Source organism: Mirounga angustirostris, unplaced genomic scaffold, assembly GCF_029215605.1.
Source record: "Mirounga angustirostris isolate CCGP_5_RB_7025 unplaced genomic scaffold, mMirAng1.0.hap1 SCAF_13, whole genome shotgun sequence".
In the NCBI taxonomy this organism is placed as follows: domain Eukaryota; kingdom Metazoa; phylum Chordata; class Mammalia; order Carnivora; family Phocidae; genus Mirounga; species Mirounga angustirostris.
Window position 1 is genome coordinate 58,914,867 of NW_026991721.1, and position 26,630 is coordinate 58,941,496.

The window sequence follows — 26,630 nt, forward strand, 5'->3', positions numbered from 1 at the left end:
TGGACATCACACTGAATCCAATCAACTTAAATTTAAACCTTGTCCTTTCAGAAGATCAGAGACAAGTGATGTCTGTGCCAATTTGGCCTGTTAAGTATACTAATTATGGTATCTTGGGCTCCCAATATTTCTCTTCAGGGAAACACTACTGGGAAATAGATGTGTCCAAGAAGACTGCCTGGATTCTGGGGGTATACTGTAGAAAACGTTTCTGTAATATAAAGTTTGGTGTTAGACAAGGCACAGTTCATCAGAATGTTTACTCCAGATACAGACCTCAATGTGGCTACTGGGTTATTGGGTTACAGAATAAATTTGAGTATAAGGCCTTTGAGGAGTCTTCTACATCTCATCCCATGGTCTTGACTATTTCCATGGCTGTTCCTCCCCATCGTGTTGGGGTTTTCCTAGACTATGATGCAGGCATTGTCTCATTTTTCAATGTCACAAACCATGGGTCACTCATCTACAAATTTTCTAACTGTTGCTTTTCTCAGATTGCTTATCCATACTTCAATCCTTGGAACTGTCCAGGCCCCATCATCCTGTGTCCACCATGTTCCTGAACCTTCTTAGCCCCTACCCACTTCTGTGTAAAGCCTCTTGTCCTGGGGCTCATCTACACCTGAGCTTACCTGCACCCTTCCGAACGCCTCGTCCTTCCTTTCTCCTTTTATTATAGAATGTTTTTGTGCAATGCTTTTCTGCATGTATTGAAATGAACATGCAACTTTTACCCTTTTGTTTCTTATTTAATTCAACTACCTTTATAGTTTTGTTATTATTGTATTTTAGTAGTTATTCTGTGGTTTATGCCTATGTTGTTAGTACCTTGATTTTTTTTCACAGATTATTGAGGTTCTGTTCATCATTTTCATATTGGATAATTTACATTAATCTACTTTTAAGTTCACTTAGTCTTTCGTAATCCTGAATTTCTCTTAAGCCAGTCCTAGATCATTTTTTTGAGTGATTGCAGCTCTTAGTTTTAGTATTTCAATTAACAAAACTATTTTTGTTTTTTGACATTTCCTATTTGCTCATTATTATAAGCATATTTTCTTTCATAGCCTTTACCCTAGATGTGAGAGCTGCTGCAAAGTCCTTGTCTTCCTTGTTGTGAGTCCTTATTGTAAATATGACTTCTGCATTATCTTGGAATTGATCTCCATTGATTGCCTTTGTTCTTGAGTATGGACCATGTTCGTTTCTTTGTATGTTGAACAATTTTAACATGTATCTAAAATTCCCCAGGGGGAATTGTGAATGAGATGTAAAGATTCTGGATTCTGTTTATTTTTCTGAAGAATATTTTTTTTCAGGCATTTGGTTAAACTCAAATTTGAAATTGTCCCCTGAATTTTGCAGAAGCTGAAATCTCTGGTCAGTTCTTTTAGCTCTATTTGGGCTGCTTGGTATCTGCCTCAAACATGTGTATTTCAGAGAGTTGCTCAGTGTGTATGTACAATTTGAGATTTCCTCCTCTGGATCTCTCTTTTACAGACATTCTCCTACCATTTTTCAGCTGTTGTGATAGCTCCAAATCATTCTTCTTGCTCTTCAAGCTAGTAAGTCTGTATGCCGCTGAGTTTTAACTATCCCACTCACTACCAGTTGAGTTTTGCTTTCAAATAAAAAGCCATAAAACCAGAAAACTCCTCCAATAGTATTACCTTCTTCCAATTGTCTATTACACTCTAGGTTCTAAGTGTTTTGTCAGTCTCTAGTGCCTTCATCTTTTTGTTTGTTTTGCTTTGTTTTTATAATTGTTCAAGGTTTATAGTGTTGATATATAGGTTATGGATGCTGCTTTGTTAGAATATATACCTCCGTTTATAGAAACAGAACTTTAGTTTTTCTTGCTCTGGATAGTCTAAGCTATAAGTTCAATCGCTGAATTTTAGTGGTTTGTTTTTCCTTTTTTGTTATACAAACCACCAGATTTTATTCAAAGTGATTATGCCATTTTGCATTCCCACAAATTCAGAAAGGGAACAATGATGGTATAGGGTTGGGTGGTCAATGCCAAGATATTAAGAATAGGTGTATTTTTCGGTATATTTGGTTGAAACTGAAGAGGATTGGAGAGCTGAGTCTGACTGCGTGATGAGCACAGCATAGTGGTATTGACTGCAGTGTTCAGAAGGAAAGAGCTTCCTTAGCCAAAGACCTCTTCTCTGTCTGGTACTTCTTCCTTTCCCAATCCCATCTACTGGATATTAGATCCATTGTTTTACTCCTCTTCCTCTGAATTGCTTAATTGACCCCACATCCTTGGTTAGTATCTCGGGACTCTCTTATGAGAGCTGGGAGAAATCAGTGAGAAAATCAGGTCTCGTCAAGATACCTGAAAACTTGAGCAAGCAGAATACTTGGATTTACACTTCTCTCACCATACACATTTTTTTCACCAGAGCTGAATATGTTGGTATGTTCCATATTCCAGCTCAGTATATTCTGAGTTACAGGGAAAAATAAATCTTTCTTAGGGCTCTGTATTTTCCCTCCAGTCATTACATCTCCTACTTGGAGAGGAATATAATGAAATATCCCCCCCCTTTGACCCATGGATTTTTAACACTTTCCCATTTGAGAAAACCTTAGGGTAAAGCAAGAGTTAACGCAGTTGAAGTGTGTTGGTGGAGACAGATTAAACACCAATCCAAGTAAACCTTAGGAAGAAAACAGGAGATAAAAAGGTTGATTAGTATTTGTCAAAAAGTGGAAACAACCCAAGAGTCCATCAATGGAATAATAGAGTGGAATACTACTCAGACATTAAAAGAGTGAAAATCTTGCCATTCAACAACACAGATGAACCTTGAGGGTATTATGCTAAGTGAAATAAGTCAGAGAAAGACAAATAACATAATGATTTCATCATATGTGTAATCTGAAAAACAAAACAAGCAAACAACACAAAACTCATTGATACAGAGATCAGATTGGTGGTTGCTAAAGGCCAGGGTCTGGGAGTGGGCAAAATGGGTGAAGGGGATCAAGAAGTAAGGCCTTCCAGTTATAAAATAAGTCATGGGGGTATAATGTATAGCATGGTGACTATAGCAAATAGTATTGTGCTGCAAATTTGAAATTCCTACAAAAGTAAATCTTGAATGTTCTCATCACAGGAAAAACATTTTTTTCATGACTTCCTATGGTGATAGATAGTAACTTGATTTACGGTGGTGAATGTTTCACAATGTATACAAATGTTGTACACCTAAACAAATATAATGTATGTTAATTGCACTTCAATAAAAAATTATCAAAGGGGAATCATATGTATGTTATTGATACCAGAAGAATAACTGAATTTTTTTTAAAGATTTTATTTATTTACTTTACAGGGAAAGAAAGAGAGCAAGCACAGGCAGGGGGAGTGGGAGAGGGAAAAGCAGGCTCCCCGCTGAGCAGGGAGCCCGATGCGGGACTCGATCCCAGGACCCTGGGATCATGACCTGAGCCAAAGGCAGATGCTTAACCAACTGAGCCACCCAGGGATCCCAAGAATAACTGAATTATACGATGTGACAGCAACTGTGTTCACAGCAAGAATGGTAAACTGGAAGTATGATTTATCATCAAGATGTTCCATTCAATTAAAAATATTTTTATAGTTACATATCTGCATATCTATCTATCAGACCTTATATGCAATAACTTCTAATAGATTTAAGGCAATAAGCAACAGAGTAGAGAAAGTCCCTCCCTGACTTCATGAAACTTACAATTGGAGGTGCAGTGTGAGGTGGGGTGATTACCACTGATAAGATCAGTAATAACACTAGGTTTCCCACTGCACTTCTCTCTCTTGCCTTCCACTCATGCATTTTCATTTTCCAATTCAAGGAATAGTGACCGAGTCCTCACCTCTAGGAGTAACCCCTAGTTTTAGAAACGACTTCCAGAAAAATTCTAGCAAAGAAAGCCCTAGACAAAGAGCCTATGAAGTGTCCATGGGCCACAGCCCAGGCTTCTGGACCAATTCCGCACTGAAAGCAGCAGAGAAGAGCACTAGGCCTGGCTCTGCTCAGGGATGAAAAAGATACTTTGAGGAAGACAATAAGGGAAAGTCAGAAAGTTCTTTGAAGCTTAACAATTTAATGTTTCAGTATAATAATGTTGGATTTCTGCATGACGCTCCATAGAAATTCCTAGCGCCCTGTCCTCCCTAGGTTTGAGAGCCTTAATGGGGTGATGGTTGCTCTGCTTTGCAGTTTCTTTGGTGTTTTCTAGTCTTACAAGATTTGCAAGTTCAAACTCCGGGATCTACTGCAGTTCACAAACAAACAACAGAAAAACTAACCTTGCCCATCCTTCTTCTTGGGCCATTTCTGCCACCCAGAAACTGAGCTCACCTGGGAGACAGCTAGAAGAGCATGTAGGAGGAATTTCCATAAGGGGCATCTTGACAACTTTTAATAGAACAAAATGCAGGGCACCTGGGTGGCTCAGTAGGTTGAGCATCCTACTCTTGATTTCAGCTCAGGTCTTGATCTCAGGGTTTAAGCAACAACAGCAACAAAATGAGATGCATGCTTGTTGTTAATAGTATGAAGAGACATCAGAAGAAGTGGCGTGATAACAAGATCCTAAGACCTATAAGAATAGGGGCTAACGTAGGGGAACTTCTTTGTTTAACTACCTCTTTTCCTGTGAAAGACAGCCGCACCCCAGATTGACCCACTCAGATGGCAGATCCCACTCAAAGCTCTTTTTTTTAAACCATGACTCCCTCCTATGTGACTAGGTCTTATGGGATTATGGTTGACTTCTTAAACACTATCACCTCTACAATATCCTCCTTGTGCCCTTACCTCTACTGCGTCACTGTTTGGCATGTATCCTTAGACACCGCACATTTCACCTGTCTCACTGTCACTGTCATTACCACAATTCACCTGTGCCACTTGACACAGAACTTTAGAATTGTTGGGGTTCTCCAGAGAAACAGAACCTACACGAAGGGGTTTATTATAAACAACTGGCTCACATGATTATGGGGGCTGAGAAGTTCCAGGATCTGGTACCTGCAAAGTGCAGACCCAGGAAAGCTGGTGGTGTCATTCAGTCCAAGACCAAAGGCTGCAGAGCCAGGGTGGGTGACGGTGTAAATTCCAGTCCAAGGACAGGAGAGGACCTATATCCCAGCTCAAGCAGGCAAACAGGAAACAAAAGGGATGAATTCCTCTTTTCTCTTAGGCCCTCAACAAATCAGATGATGCCCGACAACACTGGGGAGTGCAATCTACTGAGTCCACAGACTCAAATGCTAATCTCATCTAGAAACAACCACCTCCCAGACCCAGAAATGTTTAATGGGGGCAACTCGTGGCCAGTCAAGTTGATAACACAAAATTAATCTTCACAATGATTTTCCTGCTTCATTTTTATTATGCTAAGATTATAGGGATTGTATGTTAAATAATGTTAGATAGCATTGCCCAACAAATGACACCATCCACAGTTTCATCTTCCCAGCATCTTTAGCAGAAGTGTCATTTTGGCCATACTGAATCCAAATTCTGAAGGTCAGGCTCACTGTGCTGCCACTCCGTGAGAGCCACTGACTGTCCCACTGAGGGACTTGCAGATTTGCATAGCCCTTCCCGCTCACACACCTAATAGGATACACCCCTGCCAGATTCACTTAGTCTAGCAAATGGATTCAGAACAGTAGAGACCGTGTTCCTAAGGCTGCTTCAGGGCAGCCTTCAGTGTGGGTTCCTCCTTGTGGTAAAGGAGGAATTTTATTCCTTCCACACGACAGCTCATTTGTAGGGAAAAAAGGCTAGGCGCACTTGTGTGAAATTATATTGCTCAGGTAAGCCTAGTGCCCCAAAGGACTGATTACCTTGAAAGGACAGGAGAGCAGCATCTAGGAGTGGACCGGAAAGGAATGAGTGCAACCACTGGCTCATCCGGCCCCCCGCACAAAGCCTTGTCACCTCTTAGGGATCTCCCATTGGTCTGCAGCCTCTCTCCTCCCTTCCTGCCCAAACCAGAGATTTTAACTTTCATTTTCACTTAGCACCTCCGGATCTTGGTGGAGATCGGCCCCTGGTTTGCTGAGAGAATCCTGACCACATTCCCTCCCTGGCCTGCCTCCACTCTTCTCCAAGGAGGCACGACTTCTCACCTGGTGTCTGAAGGTGTGTGGAGTGGTTTGCAGAGGGCAGAGGTGGGGAGAAGACCTGAATTTTGGAGGGAGCTGAACGTGTGTTCAGGCAGCTGCTGTGAAGGGTGGAGGGGGGTAACGCCCAGCTTGCAAGCTTCCGGCTGAGAGTGAGTGGGGCAGGGATATGGGCCGGGGAGGTTGGGGGAGGGGCAGTCCCCAAAGAAGGGAGGTTTGAAGGCTTGAAAGGCTTTGTTCTTTCATGCAGGGACCATTATTTCTACAGGCTGAATCTACCCTGGAGATTCTCCTTCCCACTCTATAATTTTGAATTGCACCTTGCTGAGGACAAGCCAGAATCCTCTATTTTTCAGAGGTAGAAATTTCCTTCTCTCCACAGCAAGAGCAAAGGCAGAGGGATCTTTGAATCCTAACATTTTAATGCCCATCCCGTAACAATGTAGCATTTCTGCATGACTCTATGTAAATTCTCATCAACTTGGTCTGTCTTGTGCTTAGGAGCTTAATGGGGTGACAGCTGCAAGCCCCAATCACTTACCTTACTCATCCCTCTCCCCCGGCCGTATCTGCCACCCAGAAACAGAGGCCACCTGAGAGATCAGGAGCAAGGGGAGCACTTTCCAAATGTGGTATCTTTTCTAACTTTTTTTTTTTTAATTTAACTTTTTTTATTATGTTCAGTTAGCCACTGTATAGTACCTCAGTTTCTGATACAGTGTTCAATGTTTCATTAGTTGCATTAGTGCTCATCACAACACCTGCCCTCCTTAATACCCATCACCCAGTTACCCCATTCCCCCAACCCCCTCCCTTCTGTAACCCTCAGTTTGTTTCCCAGAGTCCAGAGTCTCTCATGGTTCATCTCCCTCTCTGATTTCTCCCCCTTCAGTTTTCCGTCCCTTCCCCTATGGTCCTCCATGCTATTTCTTATGTTCTACTTGTGAGTGAAACCATATGATAATTGTCTTTTTCTGCTTGATTTATTTCACTTAGCATAGTCTCCTCCAGTTCCATCCATGTCAGTGCAAATGGTGGGTATTCATCCTTTCTGATGGCTGAGTAATATTCCATTGTATATATGGAGCACATCTTCTTTATCCATTCATCTGTTGAAGGGCATCTCAGCTCCTTCCACAGTTTGGCTATTGTGGACATTGCTGCTATGAACATTGGGGTGCATATGGCCCTTCTTTTCACTACATCTGTATCTTTGGGGTAAATATCTAGTAGTGCAATTGCTGGGTCATAGGGTAGCTCTATTTTTAACATCTTGAGGAACCTCCATACTGTTTTCCAGAGTGGCTGTATCAGCTTGCATTCCCACCAACAGTGTAAGAGGGTTTCCCCTTTCTCCACAACCTCTCCAACATTTGTTGTTTCTTGCCCTGTCAATTTTTGCCATTCTAACTGGTGTAAGGTGGTATCTCAATGTGATTTTGATTTGAATTTCCCTGATGGCTAATAATGATGAACATTTTTTCATGTGTCTGTTAGCCATTTGTATGTCTTTGGAGAAGTGTCTGTTCATGTCTTCTGCCCATTTTTTGACTTGATTATTTGTTTTTGAGTGTTGAGTTTGAAAAGTTCTTTATAGATCTTGGATACCACCCCTTTATCTGTACTGTCATTTGCAAATATCTTCTCCCATTCTGTGGGTTGCCTCTTTGTTTTGTTGACTGTTTCCTTTGCTGTGCAGAAGCTTTTTCTCTTGATGAAGTCCCAAAAGTTCATGTTTGCTTTTGTTTCCCTTGCCTTTGGGGATGTGTCTTGAAAGAAGTTGCTGTGGCCAAAGTCAAAGAGATCACTGCCTATGTTCTCTTCTAGGATTTTGATGGATTCCTGTCTCGCATTGAGGTCATTCATCCATTTTGAGTTTATCTCTGTGTATGGTGTAAGAGAATGGTCGAGTTTCATTCTTCTGTATGTAGCTGTCCAATTTTCCCAGCACCATTTATTGAAGAGACTGTCTTTTTCCACTGGATATTTTTTCCTGATTTGTCAAAAATTAGTTGACCATAGAATTGAGGGTCCATTTCTAGAGTCTCTATTCTGTTCCATTGGTCTATATGTCTGTTTTTGTGCCAGTACCATGCTGTCTGTCTTGGTGATCACAGCTTTGTAATATAGCTTGAAGTCAGGCAGTGTGATGCTCCCAGCTTTGTTTTTCTTTTTCAACTTTTCCTTGGCAATTCGGGGTCTTTTCTGGTTCCATACAAATATCAGGATTGTTTGTTCCAGCTCTTTGAAAAATGATATTGGTATTTTGATCGGGATGGCATTGAAAGTATAGATTGCTATGGGCAGCATAGACATTTTCACAATGTTTATTCTTCCGATCCATGAGCAGGGATTGTCTTTCCATCTCTTTGTGTCTTCTTCAGTTTCTTTCATAAGTATTCTGTAGTTCCTAGAGTATAGATCCTTTACCTCTTTGGTTAGGTTTATTCCGAAGTATCTTAGGGTTTTTGGTGCTATTGTAAATGCAATAAATTCCTTCATTTCTCTTTCTACAGTTACACTGTTAGTGTATAGAAAAGCAACTGTATTCTGTGCATTGATTTTGTATCTTGCCACATTTCTGAATTGCTGTATGATGAGTTCTAGTAATTTGGGGGGGGAATTCTTTTGGATTTTCCACATAAAGTACCATGTCATCTGCGAAGAGAGAGTTTGACTTCTTCTTTGCCGATTTGAATGCCTTTTATTTCTTTTTGTTGTCTGATTGCTGAGGCGAGGACTTCTAGTACTATGTTGAAAAATAGTGGTGAAAGTGGGCATCCCTGTCAAGTTCCTGACCTTAAGGAAAAAGCTCTCAGATTTTCCCCATTGATAATGATATTCGCTGTGGGTTTTTCATAGATGATTTTTATGATATTGAGGAATGTTCCCTCTATCCCTACACTTTGAAGCAGGAAAGGGTGCTGTATTTTATCAAATGCTTTTTCTGCATCAATTGAGAGGATCACATGGTTCTTATCTTTTCTTTTATTAATGTGCTCTATCATGTTGATTGATTTGCAAATGTTGAACCACCCTTGCATCCCAGGAATGAATCTCACTTGGTCATGGTGAATAATTCTTTTAATGTACTGTTGGATCTTATGGCTAAGATCTTGTTGAGTATTTTGGCATCCATGTTTATCAGGGATATTGGTTTATAATTCTCCTTTTTGATGTGATCTTTGTCTGGTTTTGGGATCAGGATAATGCTGGCCTCATAGAATGAGTCTGGAAGCTTTCTTTCTGTTTCTATTTTTTGAAACAGCTTTAGTAGAATAGGTATGATTTCTTCTTTAAATGTTTGGTAGAACTCCCCTGGGAATCCATCTGGCCCTGGACTCTTGTTTTTTGGGAGGTTTTAGATCACTGCTTCAATTTTGTTACTGGTTATTGGTCAATTCAGATTGTCAATTTTTTCCTGCTTTAGTCTTGGTAGTTTATAGGTTTCCGGGAAGGCATCCATTTCTTCCAGGTTGCTTAATTTGTTGGCCTATAATTGCTGGTAATTATTTCTAATAATTGTTTTTATTTCCTTGGTGTTAGTCGTGATTCCTCCCCTTTCATTCATGATTTTACTAATTTGGGTCCTTTCTCTTTTCTTTTGGATAAGTCTGGTCAGAGGTTTATTGATCTTGTTAATTATTTCAAAGAACCAGCTTCTAGTTTCATTGATCTGTTCTACTGTTTTTCTGGTTTCTATTTCATTTGTCTCTGCTCTAATCTTTATTATTTCTCTTCTCCTGCTTGGTTTAGGTTTTATTTGCTGTTCTTTCTCCATTTCCTTTAAGTGTAAGATTAACTTGTGCATTTGGGATTTTTCTAATTTTATGAGAGAGGCTTGGATGGCTATGTATTTCCCCCTTAGGACTGCCTTTGCAGTATCCCATAGGTTTTGGACCGATGTGTTTTCATTCTCATTGGTTTCCATGAATTGTTTAAGTTCTTCTTTAATTTCCTGGTTGACCTAATCATTCTTTAGCAGGATGCTCTTTAGCTTCCAAGTGTTTGAATTCTTTCCAAGTTTTTTCTTGTGATTGAGTTCTAGTTTCAAAGCACTGTGGTCTGATAACATGCAGGGGATAATTTCAATCTTTTGGTATCAGTGAGACCTGATTTGCGACCCAGTATGTGGTCTTTTCTGGAGAAAGTTCCATGTGTGTTCAAGAAGAATGAGTATTCTGTTCTTTTAGGGTGGAATATTCTGTATATATCTATGAAGTCCATCTGGTCCAGTGTGTCATTCAAAGCTTGTGTTTCTTTATTGATCTTCTGCTTAGGCGATCTGTCTATTGCTGAGAGTGACGTGTTGAGGTCTCCTACTATTAAAGTATTATTATCAATAGGTTTCTTTATTTTGGTTAATAGTTGGTTTATGTAGTTGGCTGCTCCCATGTTGGGGGCATAGATATTTACAATTGTTAGATCTTCTTGTTTAGTAGACCCTTTAAGAATGATATAGTGTCCTTCTGTATCTCTTACTACAGTGTCTACCTTAAAATCTAATATGTCTGATACAAGAATTGCTACCACAGCTTTCTTATGAGGTCCGTTGGCATGAAAAATGGTTCCCCATCCCCTCACTTTCAGTCTGGTTGTACCTTTAGATTCAAAATGAGTCTCTTGTAGACAGCATATGGATGGGTCATGTTTTTTTATCCAAACTGCAACCCTGTGCCTTTCATGGGAGCATTTAGGTCATTCACATTGAGAGTGATTATTGAAAAATACGGTTTTATTGCTATAACGTTGCCTGTGAAGTCCTTGTTTCTATAGATTGTCTCTGTAAATTTCTGGTCTATTACACTTGGGGTCTTTCTTCTTTTATAGAACCCCCCCTTAATATTTCTTGCAGGGCCGGCTTGGTGGTCACATATTCTTTCAGTTTCTGCTGGTCTTGGAAGCTCTGCATCTCTCCATCCATTCTAAATGACAGCCTTGCTAGATAAAGTATTCTTGGCTTCATGTTCTTCTCATTTAGTACCCTGAGTATGTCTTGCCAGGCCTTTCTGGCTTGCCAGGTCTCTGTGGATAGGTCTGACGTTATTCTGATGTTCCTCCCTCTGTATGTAAGGAATCTCTTCCCCCTAGCCAGTTTCAAGATTGTTTCCTTGGATCTAAGATTTGTGAATTGTACTCTTATATGTCAGGGTGTCGGTCTTTTCTCATTGATCTTGGGAGGGGTCCTCTCTGCCTCTTGGACACAAATGCTTGTTTCCTTCCCCAGATTAGGAAAGTTCTCAACTATGATTTGCTCAGATATACCTTCTAGTTCTCTCTCTCTCTTCACCGCCTCAGGGATCCCAATAATTCTGACATTGGGACGTTTCATGGCATTATTGATCTCTCTAAGTCTGTTCTCATGGGCTTCCAGCTGCCTATCCCTATCCTCCTCAGCTTCCTTCCTATCAGCTTATCTTCTAGATCACTAACTCGTTCTTCTGCCTCATTTACCCTGGTTGTTAGAAAATGAGTTAAACTGCATCTCATTCATAGCATTTTTAAGTTCGGCCTGATTAGATCTCATTTCTGCACTTAGAGATTCTATATTGTCACTAATGCTTTTTTCAAGCTTAGCTATTGACTTCATGATTGCTACCCTGAAGTCTATCTTTATTTCCATTAGATAATGTAGCAGAGGACATTGTCTCTGGTTCTTTTCTTTGCTGGGAGTTCCTCCTCCTAGTTATTCTGTTGAGGGATGGTTGAGGGCATGTACAGAGTCCAAAATATCAACCACGACCAAGCAAGATGTGCCGTAGGAAAATTCAGAGCAGTCGGAAGCCACCACCAAAAAAACAAAGTCAAAATGAAATGCAAGAATAAAATTTATAAAATTAAAAAATAAAAATAAATAAAAATTTAAAAAATTGGGGTAAGGGAAAGGGGGGCTATAATCTCTCAGTGTGGACAAAGTAGGGTGTTTCAGTTGTTCTTGGTGTATTTTGGTCTGTTTGTTAGAAGACACTACTTCCCAAAATTACAGGGAAAGTAAAACTTGTATATGTAAAAAGGTAATATTGAATAGGGAAAAAAGGACTACAATGAAGAATGTATCTATAAAAAACATAGGTGTAAAAAAGTACAAGTTAAAAAGCTACTATGAAATATAAATTGGTATATTAAACATCTAGTTGAAATGAGAAAAAAGGTAAAAAGAAAAAACAGAAGAAACATAAGAGAAAGAATAACAAGAAAAAGAGCATTGTATGTGAAAAATAAACAAGCCATGAGGCAATGCCTGGAGCTCAATATACTATTTTCCCCTGGTGTTGAGATTGTACAGTCTTATGGGGTCCGTGGGTTGTCGCCCTTTTGTTCTTCCAGCCTGTCTTCCAGGGGAGGGGCCTGCCATGCTGTTTCTCAGGCGACCCTGCTTGGGTGGAGTTGCCTTGCCCCCTGTCAGGGGGATGGGCTCATTGGAAACCGGTTTTTTGAGCTTTTGTTCTCTGGCGGCTTTCTGCACCTCTTCAGAGGGTCAGAGCACAAATGGCCGCACCCAAACCTCTGGCCCAGAGCAGAGAAATTGCAGTCTGCTCTCTTCACTAAACCTGCCAGGACACAGTCTCTGTTTCTGTATGCGATGCTGAAAACCTCAGCCTCCCAGGGTGCACACCCACAGTGACTCTCTCAGAGGTCATCCCAGGGGCCTGGGCTTGTCCCTGCCCTTTGTGCTTCTAAAATCTCAAGCGGCCCTGGGCTGCGTCCACACCCTCACCTCCTGGGTCATGTCTGAGCGCTGCTCTAAAGCCCTTTCGCAGCTGCTACTGTTCTGCGGGTTTTTGCTGGGTCCCCAACACAGGACACTTTGGCACTCTGGTGTTAACAGCACTTTGCAGGAGCCAGCTTATGGTGGCTCCTGCCCCCTTCTGTTTATCTTCGGATATCACCCCACAGATTCATGACTGCCCTTCCTACCTTGAGATAGGCAGTGCTTTTCTGCTTGTAGAGATCCCGATACATATTCTTAACATGTCAGGCTGATTTTTGTGGGTGTTCAGAATGGCTTCATAGATATCCAGCTAAATTCAAGGGACCTGTTGAAACGGGGTCCCCTACTCCTACCTTCTCCACCTTTTCTTTCTTGCCCTTCAATATTATGATTTGGGCTTGTCCTTGATTTCTACACAATTATTATAATTTTACTCTTTCCAACTCTGCCCCCTTTTAACCTTGCCAATCATACAGGGATCGGTGAACAAGAGGAACCACTGAGGTCAGGACAGATAGGAGCAAAAGAGCAGCTGTTATGGCTTTTAAACTCCTTACAAACATAGAGGAGGAGGTGACCTGCCCCATCTGCCTGGACCTCCTGAAGGAACCCCTGAGCCTGGACTGTGGCCACAGCTTCTGCAAAGCCTGCATCGCTGCAGAGAACAAGGAGTCTGTGACAAGCCAAGGAGGGAAGAGCAGCAATTGCCCTGTGTGCCAAATGGCTTTCTGCTATGGGGAACTGCGGCCTAACTGGCATGTGGCCAAAATAGTGGAGAGGCTCCAAGAGGTCAAGGTGAGCTCTGAAGAGGAGCAGAAGAGAAATCTCTGTGAGCGCCATGAAGAAAAGCTTTTGCTCTTCTGTAAGAAGGATAAGAGGGTCATTTGCTGGGTTTGCGAGCGGTCTCAGGAGCACCGTGGTCACCAAACAGTCCTCATGGAGGAGGCTGTCCAGGAGTACCAGGTAAGAGACCAGGATGGAGGGAACACAGGGCAGAAAATAGAACTTGTTGAGAAATCACCACTTTGCACTCAATTTTTTATTTAATTTTATTATGTTATGTTAATCACCATACATCATTAGTTTTTGATGTAGTGTTCCATGATTCATTGTTTGCATATAACACCCAGTGCTCCATGCAGTACATGCCCTCTTCAATACCCATCACCCGGCTAACCCATCCCCCCACCCCCCTCCCCTCTAGAACCCTCAGTTTGTTTCTCAGAGTCCATAGTCTCTCATGGTTCGTCTCCCCCTCTGATTTACCCCCTTCATTTTTCCCTTCCTACTATCTTCTTTTTTTTTTAGCATGTAATATATTATTTGTTTAAAAAGATTTTGTTTATTTATTTGTCAGAGAGAGAGAGCACAAGCAGGGGAAGCAGCAGGCAGAGGGAGAAGCAGGCTCACCACTGAGCAAGGAGCCTGGTGCAGAAGTTGATCCCAGGACCCTGGGACCATGACTCGAGCCAAAGGCAGATGTGTAACCAACTGAGCCACCCAGGCATCCCAATAAGTACATACCAGGCACTAGTGAATGCCTGGCATTTGACATAAAGGTTGGCTCTTAGCTCATTTATTTATTCACTCAACACCTTTTTTTTTAAGTTTTTTTTTTTTAATTTATTTGACAGAGAGAGAGACAGTGAGAGAGGGAACATGAGCAGGGGGAGTGGGGGAGGGAGAAGCAGGCTTCCCGCTGAGCAGGGAGCCCAATGTGGGGCTCTATCCCGGGACTCTGGGATCATGACCTGTGCCGAAGGCAGATACTTAAAGACTGAGCCACCCAGGCGCCCCCTGTAATGTATTATTTGTTTCAGAAGTACAGGTCTATGATTCAGCAGTCTTACACAATTCACAGCACTCACCATAGCACATACCCTCCCCAATGTCTATCACCCAGCCACCCCACCCCTCCCACCCCCACCACTCCAGCAACCCTCAGTGTGTTTCCTGAGATTAAGAATTCCTCATATCAGTGAGGTCATATGATACGTCTTTCTCTGACTTATTTCGCTCAGCATAATACCCTCCAGTTCCATCCACGTCCTTGCAAATGGCAAGATTTCATTTCTTTTGATGGCTGCATAATATTCCATTGTATATATATACCACCTCTTTATCCATTCATCTGTCGATGGACATCTTGGCTCTTTCCATAGTTTGGCTATTGTGGACATTGCTGCTATAAACATCGGGGTGCACGTACCCCTTCGGATCCCTACTTTTGTATCTTTGGGGTAAATATCCAGTAGTGCAATTGCTGGATCGTATGGTAGCTCTATTTTCAACTTTTTGAGGAACCTCCATACTGTTTTCCAGAGTGGCTGCACCAGCTTGCATTCCCACCAACAGTGTAGGAGGGTTCCCCTTTCTCCGCATCCCCGCCAACATCTGTTGTTTCCTGACTTATTACTTTTAGCCATTCTGACTGGTGTGAGGTGGTATCTCGATGTGGTTTTGATTTGGATTTCCCTGATGCCGAGCGATGTTGAGCACTTTTTCATGTGTCTGTTGGCCATTTGGATGTCTTCTTTGGAAAAATGTCTGTTCATGTCTTCTGCCCATTTCTTGATTGGATCATTTGTTCTTTGGGTGTTGAGTTTGATAAGTTCTCTATAGATTTTGGATACTAGCCCTTTATCTGATATGTCATTTGCAAATATCTTCTCCCATTCTGTCAGTTGTCTTTTGGTTTTGTGGACTGTTTCCTTTGCTGTGCAAAAGCTTTTTATCTTGATGAAGTCCCAATAGTTCATTTTTGCCCTTGCTTCCCTTGCCTTTGGCGATGTTTCTAGGAAAAAGTTTCTGCGGCTGAGGTCAAAGAGGTTGCTGCCTGTGTTCTCCTCTAGGATTTTGATGGACTCCTGTCTCACATTTAGTTCTTTCATCCATTTTGAGTCTATTTTTGTGTGTGGTGTATGCACTCAACTTTAATTACCTTGTCATCATAGGCCTGAGGCCTGTGATGTCTTTTCTTTCTATTCTCACCTTTCAAGGCCTGAAGAACATTTAAAAAAAAAAATTTTGCCTGAAGGACATTTTTGTGCATTCCATTAAATTATGAAAGGATAAACCTATAGTACAGATTTAGTCAGAAGTAGATACTTTTATGCCTTGTGCTAGATGGGTGGAGATTTAGTGCTCAAGAGAGGTCCTCATCACCCTGCTGAACAGGAGGGTAGATGGAGATGTAAGTTCTTTCCTTGCTGCAGGGTTTGGTTTGTTCTAATAGTACAAAGAGAATCAGTCCTCTTTTTGATGAAGGGATGGTGATGTCTATCACCTGGGTCTTTTTTTTCTTGATTAATTTTTGGTTTATTTTTTAAATGCAAGTATAATTAAGTACTGGGAAATCTCTTAATATAGTTTTCTGAATAGAATGTAATTTTGTTAATATAATTGATACATTTATATATTTAAAAAGTGATTATTTCTGTAGATGCTGAAAAGATTTTTTTATTATTATGTTTAGTTAGCCAACATATAATACATCATTAGTTTTTGATGTAGTGTTCAACAATTCATTAGTTGTTGCTCATCACTGGGCCTTAAAGAACATGTTCACCACGTCGAGTTTTCTTCCAAGTCATAGATTCTAATTGCTATTCTCACTGATTCTGTAAACTCTAGTCCCTTTGGAGATTGGCCTGATATTTTCCCCATTTATCTTCTATGCTGATGCTGGGAAATCTGACAGTTTTACTCTGGTGTGACTCCTCTCTCATAGGAGAAGCTCCAGACAGCTCTGCAGAAGCTGAGGGAGGAGCAGCAGGAAGCGAACATGTTGGAAGCTACCCTCAGAGAAGAGAGAACTTCCTGGAAGGTAGGAGGAGATACTTCCTGAGAGAGTTAGACAAAAGTATAGACAGGACCTTGGGTGTTAGTGACAAGGAGCTCCCTTCCTTTTTGTTCCCTGATAGTTGATATGTCCAAAAGTATTTTGGTTAGTCCTCTTCTTTATCCTTTCCCTGATAAAGTGGGGGCTGAAAAGTGAACATGTTATAAATGAACACAGATGTTTAGGGGGAGGTATTCACATAGAAGATGGCTAGTGAATTCTGTGTTACATTCCTGTTGTGATTTTGAGTCTTTGACCCTCCTTGGGGAAGACACTTAGCAATGACTCATGGTTTTGTCTTCATTGTTCAACTTTCAGCCAAGGGTGAGAGGATGGGGGTCAGCAGTAAAGCAAGGAGTCTTGGTTGTCCTGGACAGCTGCGTGAAAATAGAGCCAAACCCAAGGATCCTATTTGGGCTCAAGGTTGGCCTCAATAATGCAGACTTGAGATCATCGTTTTGGAATGTGATGGACAAAAAATAATAGGAAAAGTTCGTTTCCCCAAGAATTGCTCCCTTGCTCTTCTGTCATTTCCCAGTGAGAACTTTCCAAAGAAAATAGTTCTCTTTCTGACTCCCAGTCTCTGCCAATAGCCTGAGTACCTCTCTTTCTCATTTCTGAAGAATCACATGCAAAATGAAAAAAGGGGTGTCCAAGCACAGTTTAAAAAACTCAAGACTATCCTGGAGAATGAGGAGTTGAGGGTGGTGCAGAAACTGGAGAGCGAGGAGAAAGCTATTCTTGACACCCTGGCTGCAACGGAGGATGAGCTGGTCCAGCAGAGCCAGCTGGTGAGAGACCTGGTCTCGGAACTAGAGCATCGGCTGCAGGGGTCGACAGTAGACATGCTGCAGGTAACTCAGGAAGAAGCCCCAGCATCTGAGATTTGACAAAAATGAAGACCGAGTTTCCTTCTCTCCCATGTTGCTTTGCTCTTCCTGGTGGTGACACTAAGGTTCCTTTGGCCTTGCAGTATCCCCTTTCTTGTATGTGTGTCAGAGATTATAGGAATAAATAACAAGGGACAATTTCATATTTATTTATCAAGTGCAGTGCAGAAATCTGATGGTGGCAGAATTTGTACTGTATCGAGTGATAGTCTAGAGGGCTCTGTGATCAGTGATCTAGTGCCAAGGACTTCTCAGGTACCTCTTCATGATTCAGCTTGGTCACAGACAAATGAACGTCACATTCTAAGACTTTTTTTCCCCCTCATAGAATAAACTAAGATTTTTCTCCCTCTTTCTTTATTTCCTGAAAAACAAATAAACAAAAAACAAATTGTGAAGGACTAGTATTATTTATTCTTTAAATATTCGATAGAATTCACCAGTGAAGCCATCTCATTCTGGGCTTTTCTTTTTCAAAAGGCTTAAAATAATATTTAAAAATATGTACTAGGTTTGCTTATATTTTTTACCATTCTTAAGTCATATTTTGATAATAAATGTCATTGTAGGGATTTGTCCACTTTAAAGTTGCCTGATTTGTAGACATAAAGGTAGTCATAATAATCCCTTATAATCCCTCTGGTTTCTATAGCACACACAGTAATGTCTCCTCTTTTATTCCTGATTTTGGTGGTGTGCTTTTTCTCTTTTTTTGTCTTGGACAGTTTAGTTGTCTTTGGTCAATTTTATTGATTTTCTTCAAGAACAAACTTTATTATTTCATTTACTTTTTTAACCATTTTTTTTCTTAAAGATTTTATTTATTCGAGAGGGAGAGAGAGAGAGCATGAGCAGGGGTGAGGGGCAGAGGGAGAGGGAGAAACAGACTCCCCACTGAGCAGGGAGACCAACAGCGGCTCAATCCCAGAACCCTGAGATCACCACCTGAGCCAAGGCTGCCACTTAACAAGCTGAGCCACCCAGGCGCCCCGCTTTTTTTAACATTTCTGTGTCATTTGTGTCTCGTCTCCTTTTTATTGTTTCCTTTGTGTGTGTATGTGTATATGCACGCATGAACATGAGTGTGTGTGCATGCATGAACACGAATGTGTGTACATACATGAACACTAACATGTATGCACACATGAACATGAGTGTGTGTATTGAGTTTAGTTTGCCATTCTTTTTCTAGTTTCTTTTTTTAAATTTTTAAAAAATATTTTATTTATTTATTTGACAGAGAAAGAGATAGTGAGAGCAGGAACACAAGCAGGGGGAATGGAAGAGGGAGAAGCAGGCTTCCCGCCAAGCAGGGAGCCCAATGTGGGACTCGATCCCAACACTCTGGGATCATGACCTGAGCCGAAGGCAGATGCTTAACGACTGAGCCACCAAGGCGCCCCTTTTCCTAGTTTCTTAAAGTGAAACTTTGATTACTTATTTGAGACCATCATTTCTGATATAGTATTTAATGATATAAATGCAATAATTTAGGTATATTCCATATATTTATTATATTTATTTATTTAATTATTATGTTCAATTAGCCAACATATTATTCCACATATTTTGATTCTTTAGTTGTTGTTTTCATTAGTTCTACTTATTTTCTAATTTCTTTTGTGAATTTTTTGGTTAACCCTTGGGATATTTGAAAGTGTGCTATTTATTTATTTATTTATTTATTTATTTATTTATTTATTTATTTAAGTTTTTATTTAAATTCCAGTTAACCTACAGTGTAATATCAGTGTCAGGTGTACAATATAGTGATTCAGCACTTCCATACATCACCTGGTGCTCATCACAAGTGCCCTCCTTAACCCCCATCACCTGTTTCACGTATCCCCCCCCCACCCACTTCCCCTCTGATAACTATCAGTTTGTTCTCTATAGTTCAGTGTCTTTTTCTTGGTTTGTCTCGCTCTCTCTCTTTTCCCTTTGCTCATTTGTTGTATTGCTTAAATTCTACATATGAGTGAAATCATATGGTATTTGTCTTTCTCTGACTGACTTATTTCACTTGGTGTAATACCTTATAGCTCAAACCGTGTTGTTGCAAATGGCAAGATTTCATTCTTTTTTATGGCTGAGTAATATTCCATAGTATCTATCTATCTATCTATCTATCTATCATCTATCTATCATCTATCTATCTATCTATCTATCATCTATCTACACCCCATACACATATATATGACATATTCTTTATATATATAAAGACATAAATAAATTATTATATATTATAATATATATACACCATGTTTTATTTATCAGTAATCAGTTGATGGACACTTGTGCTGTTTCCATAATTTGGCCATTGTAGATAATGCTGCTGGAAATACTGGGGTGCTTGTATCTCTTTGAATTATATTTGTGTATTCTTTGGGTAAATACCTAGAAAGTATGCAGTTTAATTTAACAATACTTGATTTCTTACTTTTTTTTTGCTGTGGTTTTCAAATATAATTTCTTGTAATCATATTTTATTATTTCACTATTTAAATGTATTGATACCTGTTTTATGGACTAAAATATTGTATGTCCAGAAAATTTTTCTGTGTGAATTTGAGAAGAATGTGTATTCTGCATTTATTAGATGAAATAGTCTATAGATATCTGTTAGGTCAAATTGGTTAATAGTATCATCCATGTCTTCTGTATTTTTGGTGACATGCTATTCTATCAATTATTTAGAGTGAGCTGTCGAAATCTACAACTACTGAATTGTCTATTTTTCTTTTTAATCCTTTCAATTTTGGTTTGTGTATTTTGAAACTCTGCTCTTGTACATTTACATTTGTAATTGTTATATCCCTTCTTGATGTACTGAACTTTTTATCATTCTGAAATTTCTCTCTCCTTCTCTCATAATATTTATGGTCTGAAAGTCTATTTTGTCTAATATTAATATAGACACGAGCTATTTTATGATTACTGCTTGCATGGTATATATTTTTCTATCTTTTTACTTTTGCCATATTTGTGTCTTTGTATCCAAAATATGTCTCTTGTTGATAGCAATAGTTGAATCTTGCTTTTTATCCAGTCCAATGATCATTGCCTTTTAATGGAGGTGTTAAAGACAGTAACATTTTATGCTAATGTTGATGTAGCTGTATTTACATTTATCATATTACTGGGTTTTTTTCCATATGTCGCCTGTAGTTTTCATTGTCCTTTCTCCTTAACTAGATTTGTTTGAGTTAAAGAAATATTTCTAGCATAAAATGTTAAGTTTTCCTATTTCTGTGGGTTTCTTTTGTTGTTGTTGTTGTTTGTTTTTTAATCTTTTTCCCCCTAGTGGTTGTTCTAGTGATTAGAGTATGCATCTTACCCTATCATGGCCTACTTCAGATTAATACTAAGTTAATTCCAGTAAGATATAGAAACTTGCCTCCAACACTGCTTCATTTCCTTCCAGCTCCAACACAGGGATGCTTTAATATGGGCACCTGATCCAATGCAGAGCAATGACACGCAGACATAAGAATTTTTTGGTTTTTGTTTTCTGGTTGTGTTTTGTTGGTGGTGTTGTTGGTGTTGTTTTTAACTGGGAAGAGAAGTTCTCTTTTCTTCTGGAGTTTATATCAGGAGATTCATGTTTCCTTCATGAACTGAGAGTAAATTCAATATAGAGGGAATAAATAGAATTTGGAAGACATAGACCAGATCCTGATGATAGGGTTTGAGCTTCAAAATTCAGCTTTGATTAAAGTTATAACTGCTCCCCCAAATCCTTTTCTCTACTTGGTTTTGCTTTTTGTCATATACAACATAAAAGTCCTAATACAGAGAGCAAAACCTTTCTTTTTTTTGGCCCTTGTTGACCCACCTGTTGGCCTAATTTTTGGTGACATGAAAGAAGGCTGAGGTAAAGGAAACCAAATATATTGGTAGATATTTGTTCAAACAACCAAAACAATATCTGTGATGATAAAGAAAATCAGATGGCTAAAAACTGTTAAGAATATGGACTAAACTGAACTAATATTACACTGTATGTTAACTAACTGGAATTTTAAATAAAAACTTAAAAAAATAAAAACAATAACAAAAAAAAAAGAATGTGGATTAAATTGCTCAGTAGAACCTGAAGTGCAGGTAAAAATTGTAGTTTTAGGACAGTGGCTGAGTGAATATTTGTAACAATATGAACAATGGAGTATAAGAGAGGAGACGATTTGGTTGGTGAATGGTAAGTTACATATTAAACATCTTAACCCACTAGTTCCTGTGGCTTCTTTACTACTGAATATGTTAATGTGCATCTAAGAGACAAAACTGAGTAAAAACAAAGAGTTGGAAATCAAGTGCCTATATGTGTGTGTTGAATTTAAGAGAGTGGATAAGGTCAATTATAGGTAGTGTATAAAATGAGGAGAGATTTGAAAAACACCTAACTTAATATATTTGCTTGTGTCCTCTGCAAAGCCGTGTAAACTTCTTGAGGGATATTATGGTTATTTACTCATCTTTGATTCTCCAAAGCCTGTCCTGAGGTTTGGCAAATAATGGCATATCACTTTATGTTTCTGTTGAATAAATGAAAGAACCATTGCATTATTCAAACTTTCTCATGCATTTAGGAAACAATTATGGGACTCTTGTTGTCCTCATAAATATGTCTCATTTCCAGATACTAGAAGCTTCATGCTATAATTCTACAAGGCTCAAAGCTGTTTCTACCTTTTAGGACATCTGACAACCTCACATATCTTCTGGAATGATTAGCCTGGATCTTATTTTTACTTATTTGCTCTCACATTGAGACCATCTTTACTCCTACCATGGGGTTGGTGGGGATGTGATGAAGCTTTGTAAATGAGAAGGGTCTATTACCTCTTGACTCACGTCTTCCCTTTTTTCCCTAGGATGTGAATCACATCATGGAAAGGTATGTGTGGGGGATCAGAGATGGTCCTTTTGTGCAGTGAAAAGAGGTTTAAAGTCATTAGAGTTCTATGGTAATCAATTAGAATAAAACATCTCTCAAGGCAGGACAGTTTGGGTATAGTTATATGTTAAATTTCTATTCACAAATTGTGGTTTGAGTGTTCTGTAACTATTGACAATGGACCAGGTTCTGTGGGAGGGAAGGTGGGTGGTGGGAAGTCACACAGTTTGGGTCAGTAGCAGTACTGTGGATAAGGGGTGGCAGACCCCTGTGACTTCATAAATTTTATTCACCTTGCATGCCCGTAACTAACTCAGGTACTTATATTTCATAGGAGCTTGGCTATGGGAAGTTCATAGCCAAGCACCTGGAGTTGGAGACAGTTCCCTTATATTTAAACTTCTGCCCTGGGAATAGAAGAGACCTTCTATATGGCTCTGTTTAGATTTCCAAAGACAACCTTGAATCTCATGGAATATTTTGGCCCTAGTATACACACAAGTGATCCATCTCCGTCACACATTTTAGAAGCCAGAATGGAAAGGTAACATCCTTGTGTATAAATTTGCACACCTACCTCACAGCATCAAGCTTTTTCCTAACACACGAAATTCAGGCCATCATTACTTTGGTGTTCGTGTCTTCTGTTCTAAGTGTTTGCAAATTTTACCAGAGAACCTAAAAGCTCAGATGTTATTCTGAGGGCTTCCCAACTGGGGAGCAGAGTTTAAAGATCTTGGTCCTCCCCAGACAATATTCCCACACTTGATATGTTCCAAACATCCAGGAGCCAGGTTCTGCAACTTCACTTTCTGAACATCTGGCCTGGGAACCTGCACCATGCAGTGGCTTTTCCACACATTTTTTTTCAAGTTACCAAAATTTTGTTTTGTTATATCCATTATTTCATATAACTTCTAGGAGATAGAGAGGGAGAGGTTGATGATTTAATTTTGGAAGGAAGAAACTGTGTCTCTGAGAGGTCAAGACTTTCTCAAGGTCACACAGAAGGTAACTGGGAAGGTAAACATGAACACATTTCTTCTGGCTCCAAGGTCAGGAGTCTGCTCTCCTCTTTCTCAGGGTCTCTGTGGAGGAGGGCTCAAGCTCTTCAATAGGATGAATAGGAAGTCAGTCATTTTGGAAGGACAAAAATTCAGAAGTGTGGGGTTTAATTTTTGTCATCCTTAGGAGTAAGCACTTGAGTCTGAAGAAACAAAACATGTTTCTCAAGGAACAAAGGAAAGTGTCCCGAATTCCTGATCTGAAAGTGATAATAGAAGCGTTTAGAGGTGAGGAGTGCTGGAGCAAGTGGTTGGCTGTGGGAGTCTTGTGATGGCAGGGGCTAAATGGGGAAAAGGGCACAACTTCTAGGTATGGAGAGAGAAGACAAAGGACATCACATGCTGATGATATGGTCATATTTAATGGGACGTGGCCAGGTGTCTGGGGCACACTCTCCTTAACCAGTTCACTACCTCTCCATAGTCCCCAGTCCTTCCCCTAATCTTCAGGGGAAAGAGATTTCAGGGCTGTCTCCTTTGTGTTGATTATGGTCTTTTATTATTTGAGAGCTGACACATGTAGTGCTACTGAGGTGAGGAGAAATCAGTGTCATCAAGCCACCTTGTTCTCATCACCTTTCAGAATTTTTCATTCCTAGTAGGTCTCATGTTCCAACACCCTTGTTTTCCCTTCCAACACATACATACATATTCTGCTTCTGCAGTGTTATACCTCTCCCAAGAACAGACAGAATTCTTCCTAGTTCCCACTCACGTTATTCCCAAGATAACTGTGACAGTGTCACAAACAAAGCTAAGTCATGTCTCTCACCCAGCCCCAATTTTTCTGCACCTCACATGACTCCATATCATCTCCAAAATACAACATATGCTGCCTATTTCTACAGATCGAAGACAAATGAGGTGTGTGTGCTGTTGGAAACCAAATAATGCATATAATAGCAATTATGGTGTTCTGGGATCCCTCATTATTGGATTGGGGAAACATTACTTGGAGGTAGATTCTGGAGGTATATAATGGAAAATGCCCAGAACCCAATGTGAACTTTCATGTTAGACATAATTGAAATTACCAACATGTTTACTCTAGGTTTCAACCAAATATGACTACTGCATTAAAAGGTGCCAGATCAACTTGAATATAATGCTTTTGAGGAGTCATCCTTCTCTGATCCCTTCATCTTAATCCTGGCCCTGCTTGTCCCTCCCCACTGTGTTGGAGTTTTCCTATACTATGAGGCTGGCACTGTCTCATTTTTCAATGTCACAAACCACGGGTTTCTCATCTACAAATTCTCTTCATGTTCCTTTTCTCAGGAAGCTTTTCTGTATTTCAACCCTATGGAGTGTAATGACCCCATACTCTGTGCTCACCAAGCTCTTGAACCTTCTTACATCCATACTCATTTCTTTGTAGTGCCTCTTGCCTTGGGTGCAGCTGATGCACTGAGCTTATCTGCACCATTCTCATCATCTTTTCCTTGCTGCCTTCCTTCTCTCCATTTGAACACTCTTCATTCAGAAAAAAACATCAAAAATAATAACTAAGAGTGATAGTTTTGTGTCCAGAGTGTTTGGGTTCCTGTCCTGTCTCTCCACACAATGCAGTGTAACCTTGAATAATGTACATAAATGATGTGTTTATTTTCTTAAAATCATCTTGCTGTAAAAACTGCACCATGCTTAGGATCACTGTAAGAAAATAAATGCCATTAAGTATAAACATCTAAGTGTTTTGATTTATTTTTTTAAATTTAGAAATAACGAGAGAGCAGGAGGATGGACAGAGGGAGAGAGAGAAGCAGACTCCCACTGAGCAGGGAGCCGGACATGGGACTCCATCCCAGGACTCTGAGATCATGACCTGAGCTGAAGGCAGATGCTTAACCTACTAAGCCACCCATGTGCCCCTGAGTATCTTGATTTATTAATAAATATTTGCTCCTAGAAAATATAAGCTGTGTCAGTGTCTCATGAAATTCTATGGGATTCAGTTTTCTCATTTGTAAAAAAAAAAAAAAGAAAGGTACCTGATATAGAATTGTGAAAATTAACCAACAAAATGTTTTCTAGCACGTAAGAAGGGATCTAGTAGGTGTCTATTTATTTTTTGGCCCCCTCTCATTTGGACTAAAATAAATGATTTTAAGAATACATATTAGCTTGCTTTCAACATTAGTACACTTGTTTTGTGTTAAGAAATAAAATAACTTGATTAAAGAATTACAATTTTATTTCTTTTCTTTTTTTTTACAATTTTATTTTAATCTTAGCTAATAAATGTTTTTGTATAGCTGCCTAGTCTTTTTTTTTTTTTTTTCATTTTTCTGCAGTAATTCTATTTCACTGAAATTGAATTTCGATTTGGGCTGTTTGCCCAGCTTTAAAAAGTTATTATTCACAGTGATACAGTAAGAGAAGTACAATAGTGGATTTCTTGACAATGGTGTAGGTAAGTGTTTTGCTTGTCTGATCAGCTTTCCTTTTGCAACAACTTGAAACTTCTCAGGAAGGAAGAGGGAAATCCTGCTCTCCTCCTTCGGTGAGATTGGAGGGGAGTTATCTCTGCAATGGATGTTCATTTGGGGCTTGGTGGGATCCCTGTGTCTTTTAGCATTTTTATTCCCAACTTTTTTTTTTTTTTAAGATTTATTTATTTATTTATTTGACAGAGAGAGAGAGAGAGAGAGCGAGAGAGGGAACACAAACAGGGGGAGTGGGAGAGGGAGAAGCAGGCTTCCTTCTGAGCAGGGAGCCCGACGCGGGGCCTGATCCCAAGACCCTGGGATCATGACCCGAGCCGAAGGCAGACACCTAACAACTGAGCCACCCAGGCGCCCTGTATTCCCAACTCTTCTTTAACTATGTTCAGAGCTAGGAGAAAAAAAAAATGGGCTGTCTGGTTAAACAGCATCTGCTCTCATTCCTGCTTATCCCCAGAACCCCATCTGCCTCATCTTTGGATGACCTTTGATGACGCAAAGGATTCCAAGGTGAATATTTCTGGAATCTATGTGTGTGCAGGTGCACACACACACACACACATACACCTATATCTCAGCACTCATCCCTAGAAACTGGAGGAAATTGATCTTCTAAATTTTCCCTTTGACCTCTGCCTTCCTGTCA

At 39.9% G+C, this 26,630-nt stretch overlaps 2 protein-coding genes across 7 annotated transcripts in view; both read left to right on the plus strand.

The window, feature by feature from the left end:
• Positions 1 to 23,768, plus strand: part of LOC123857439 (E3 ubiquitin-protein ligase TRIM34) — a 40,737-nt gene extending 16,969 nt beyond the window's left edge. For 5 of the 6 annotated variants that reach the window (XM_064577032.1, XM_064577029.1, XM_064577030.1 and 2 more), the window contains one exon: positions 1 to 1,478. In XM_064577032.1, the coding sequence (XP_064433102.1) occupies positions 1 to 566 (566 nt within the window). In that variant the 3' untranslated portion in view covers positions 567 to 1,478. Of the gene's footprint in view, positions 6,156 to 16,578; positions 16,675 to 22,453; positions 22,477 to 23,667 lie in introns of those variants that run through there. The other variant, XR_010406996.1, reaches the window with a different exon arrangement.
• Positions 6,035 to 25,676, plus strand: LOC123857437 (E3 ubiquitin-protein ligase TRIM34-like). The gene is made up of 7 exons (XM_045894265.3): positions 6,035 to 6,155; positions 13,325 to 13,811; positions 16,579 to 16,674; positions 17,313 to 17,543; positions 22,454 to 22,476; positions 23,668 to 23,768; positions 25,260 to 25,676. The coding sequence occupies exons 2-7, from the start codon at positions 13,386 to 13,388 to the stop codon at positions 25,367 to 25,369; spliced, it is 987 nt and encodes a 328-aa protein (XP_045750221.2). The 5' UTR covers positions 6,035 to 6,155; positions 13,325 to 13,385; the 3' UTR covers positions 25,370 to 25,676.
• The last annotated feature ends 954 nt before the right edge of the window (positions 25,677 to 26,630 follow it).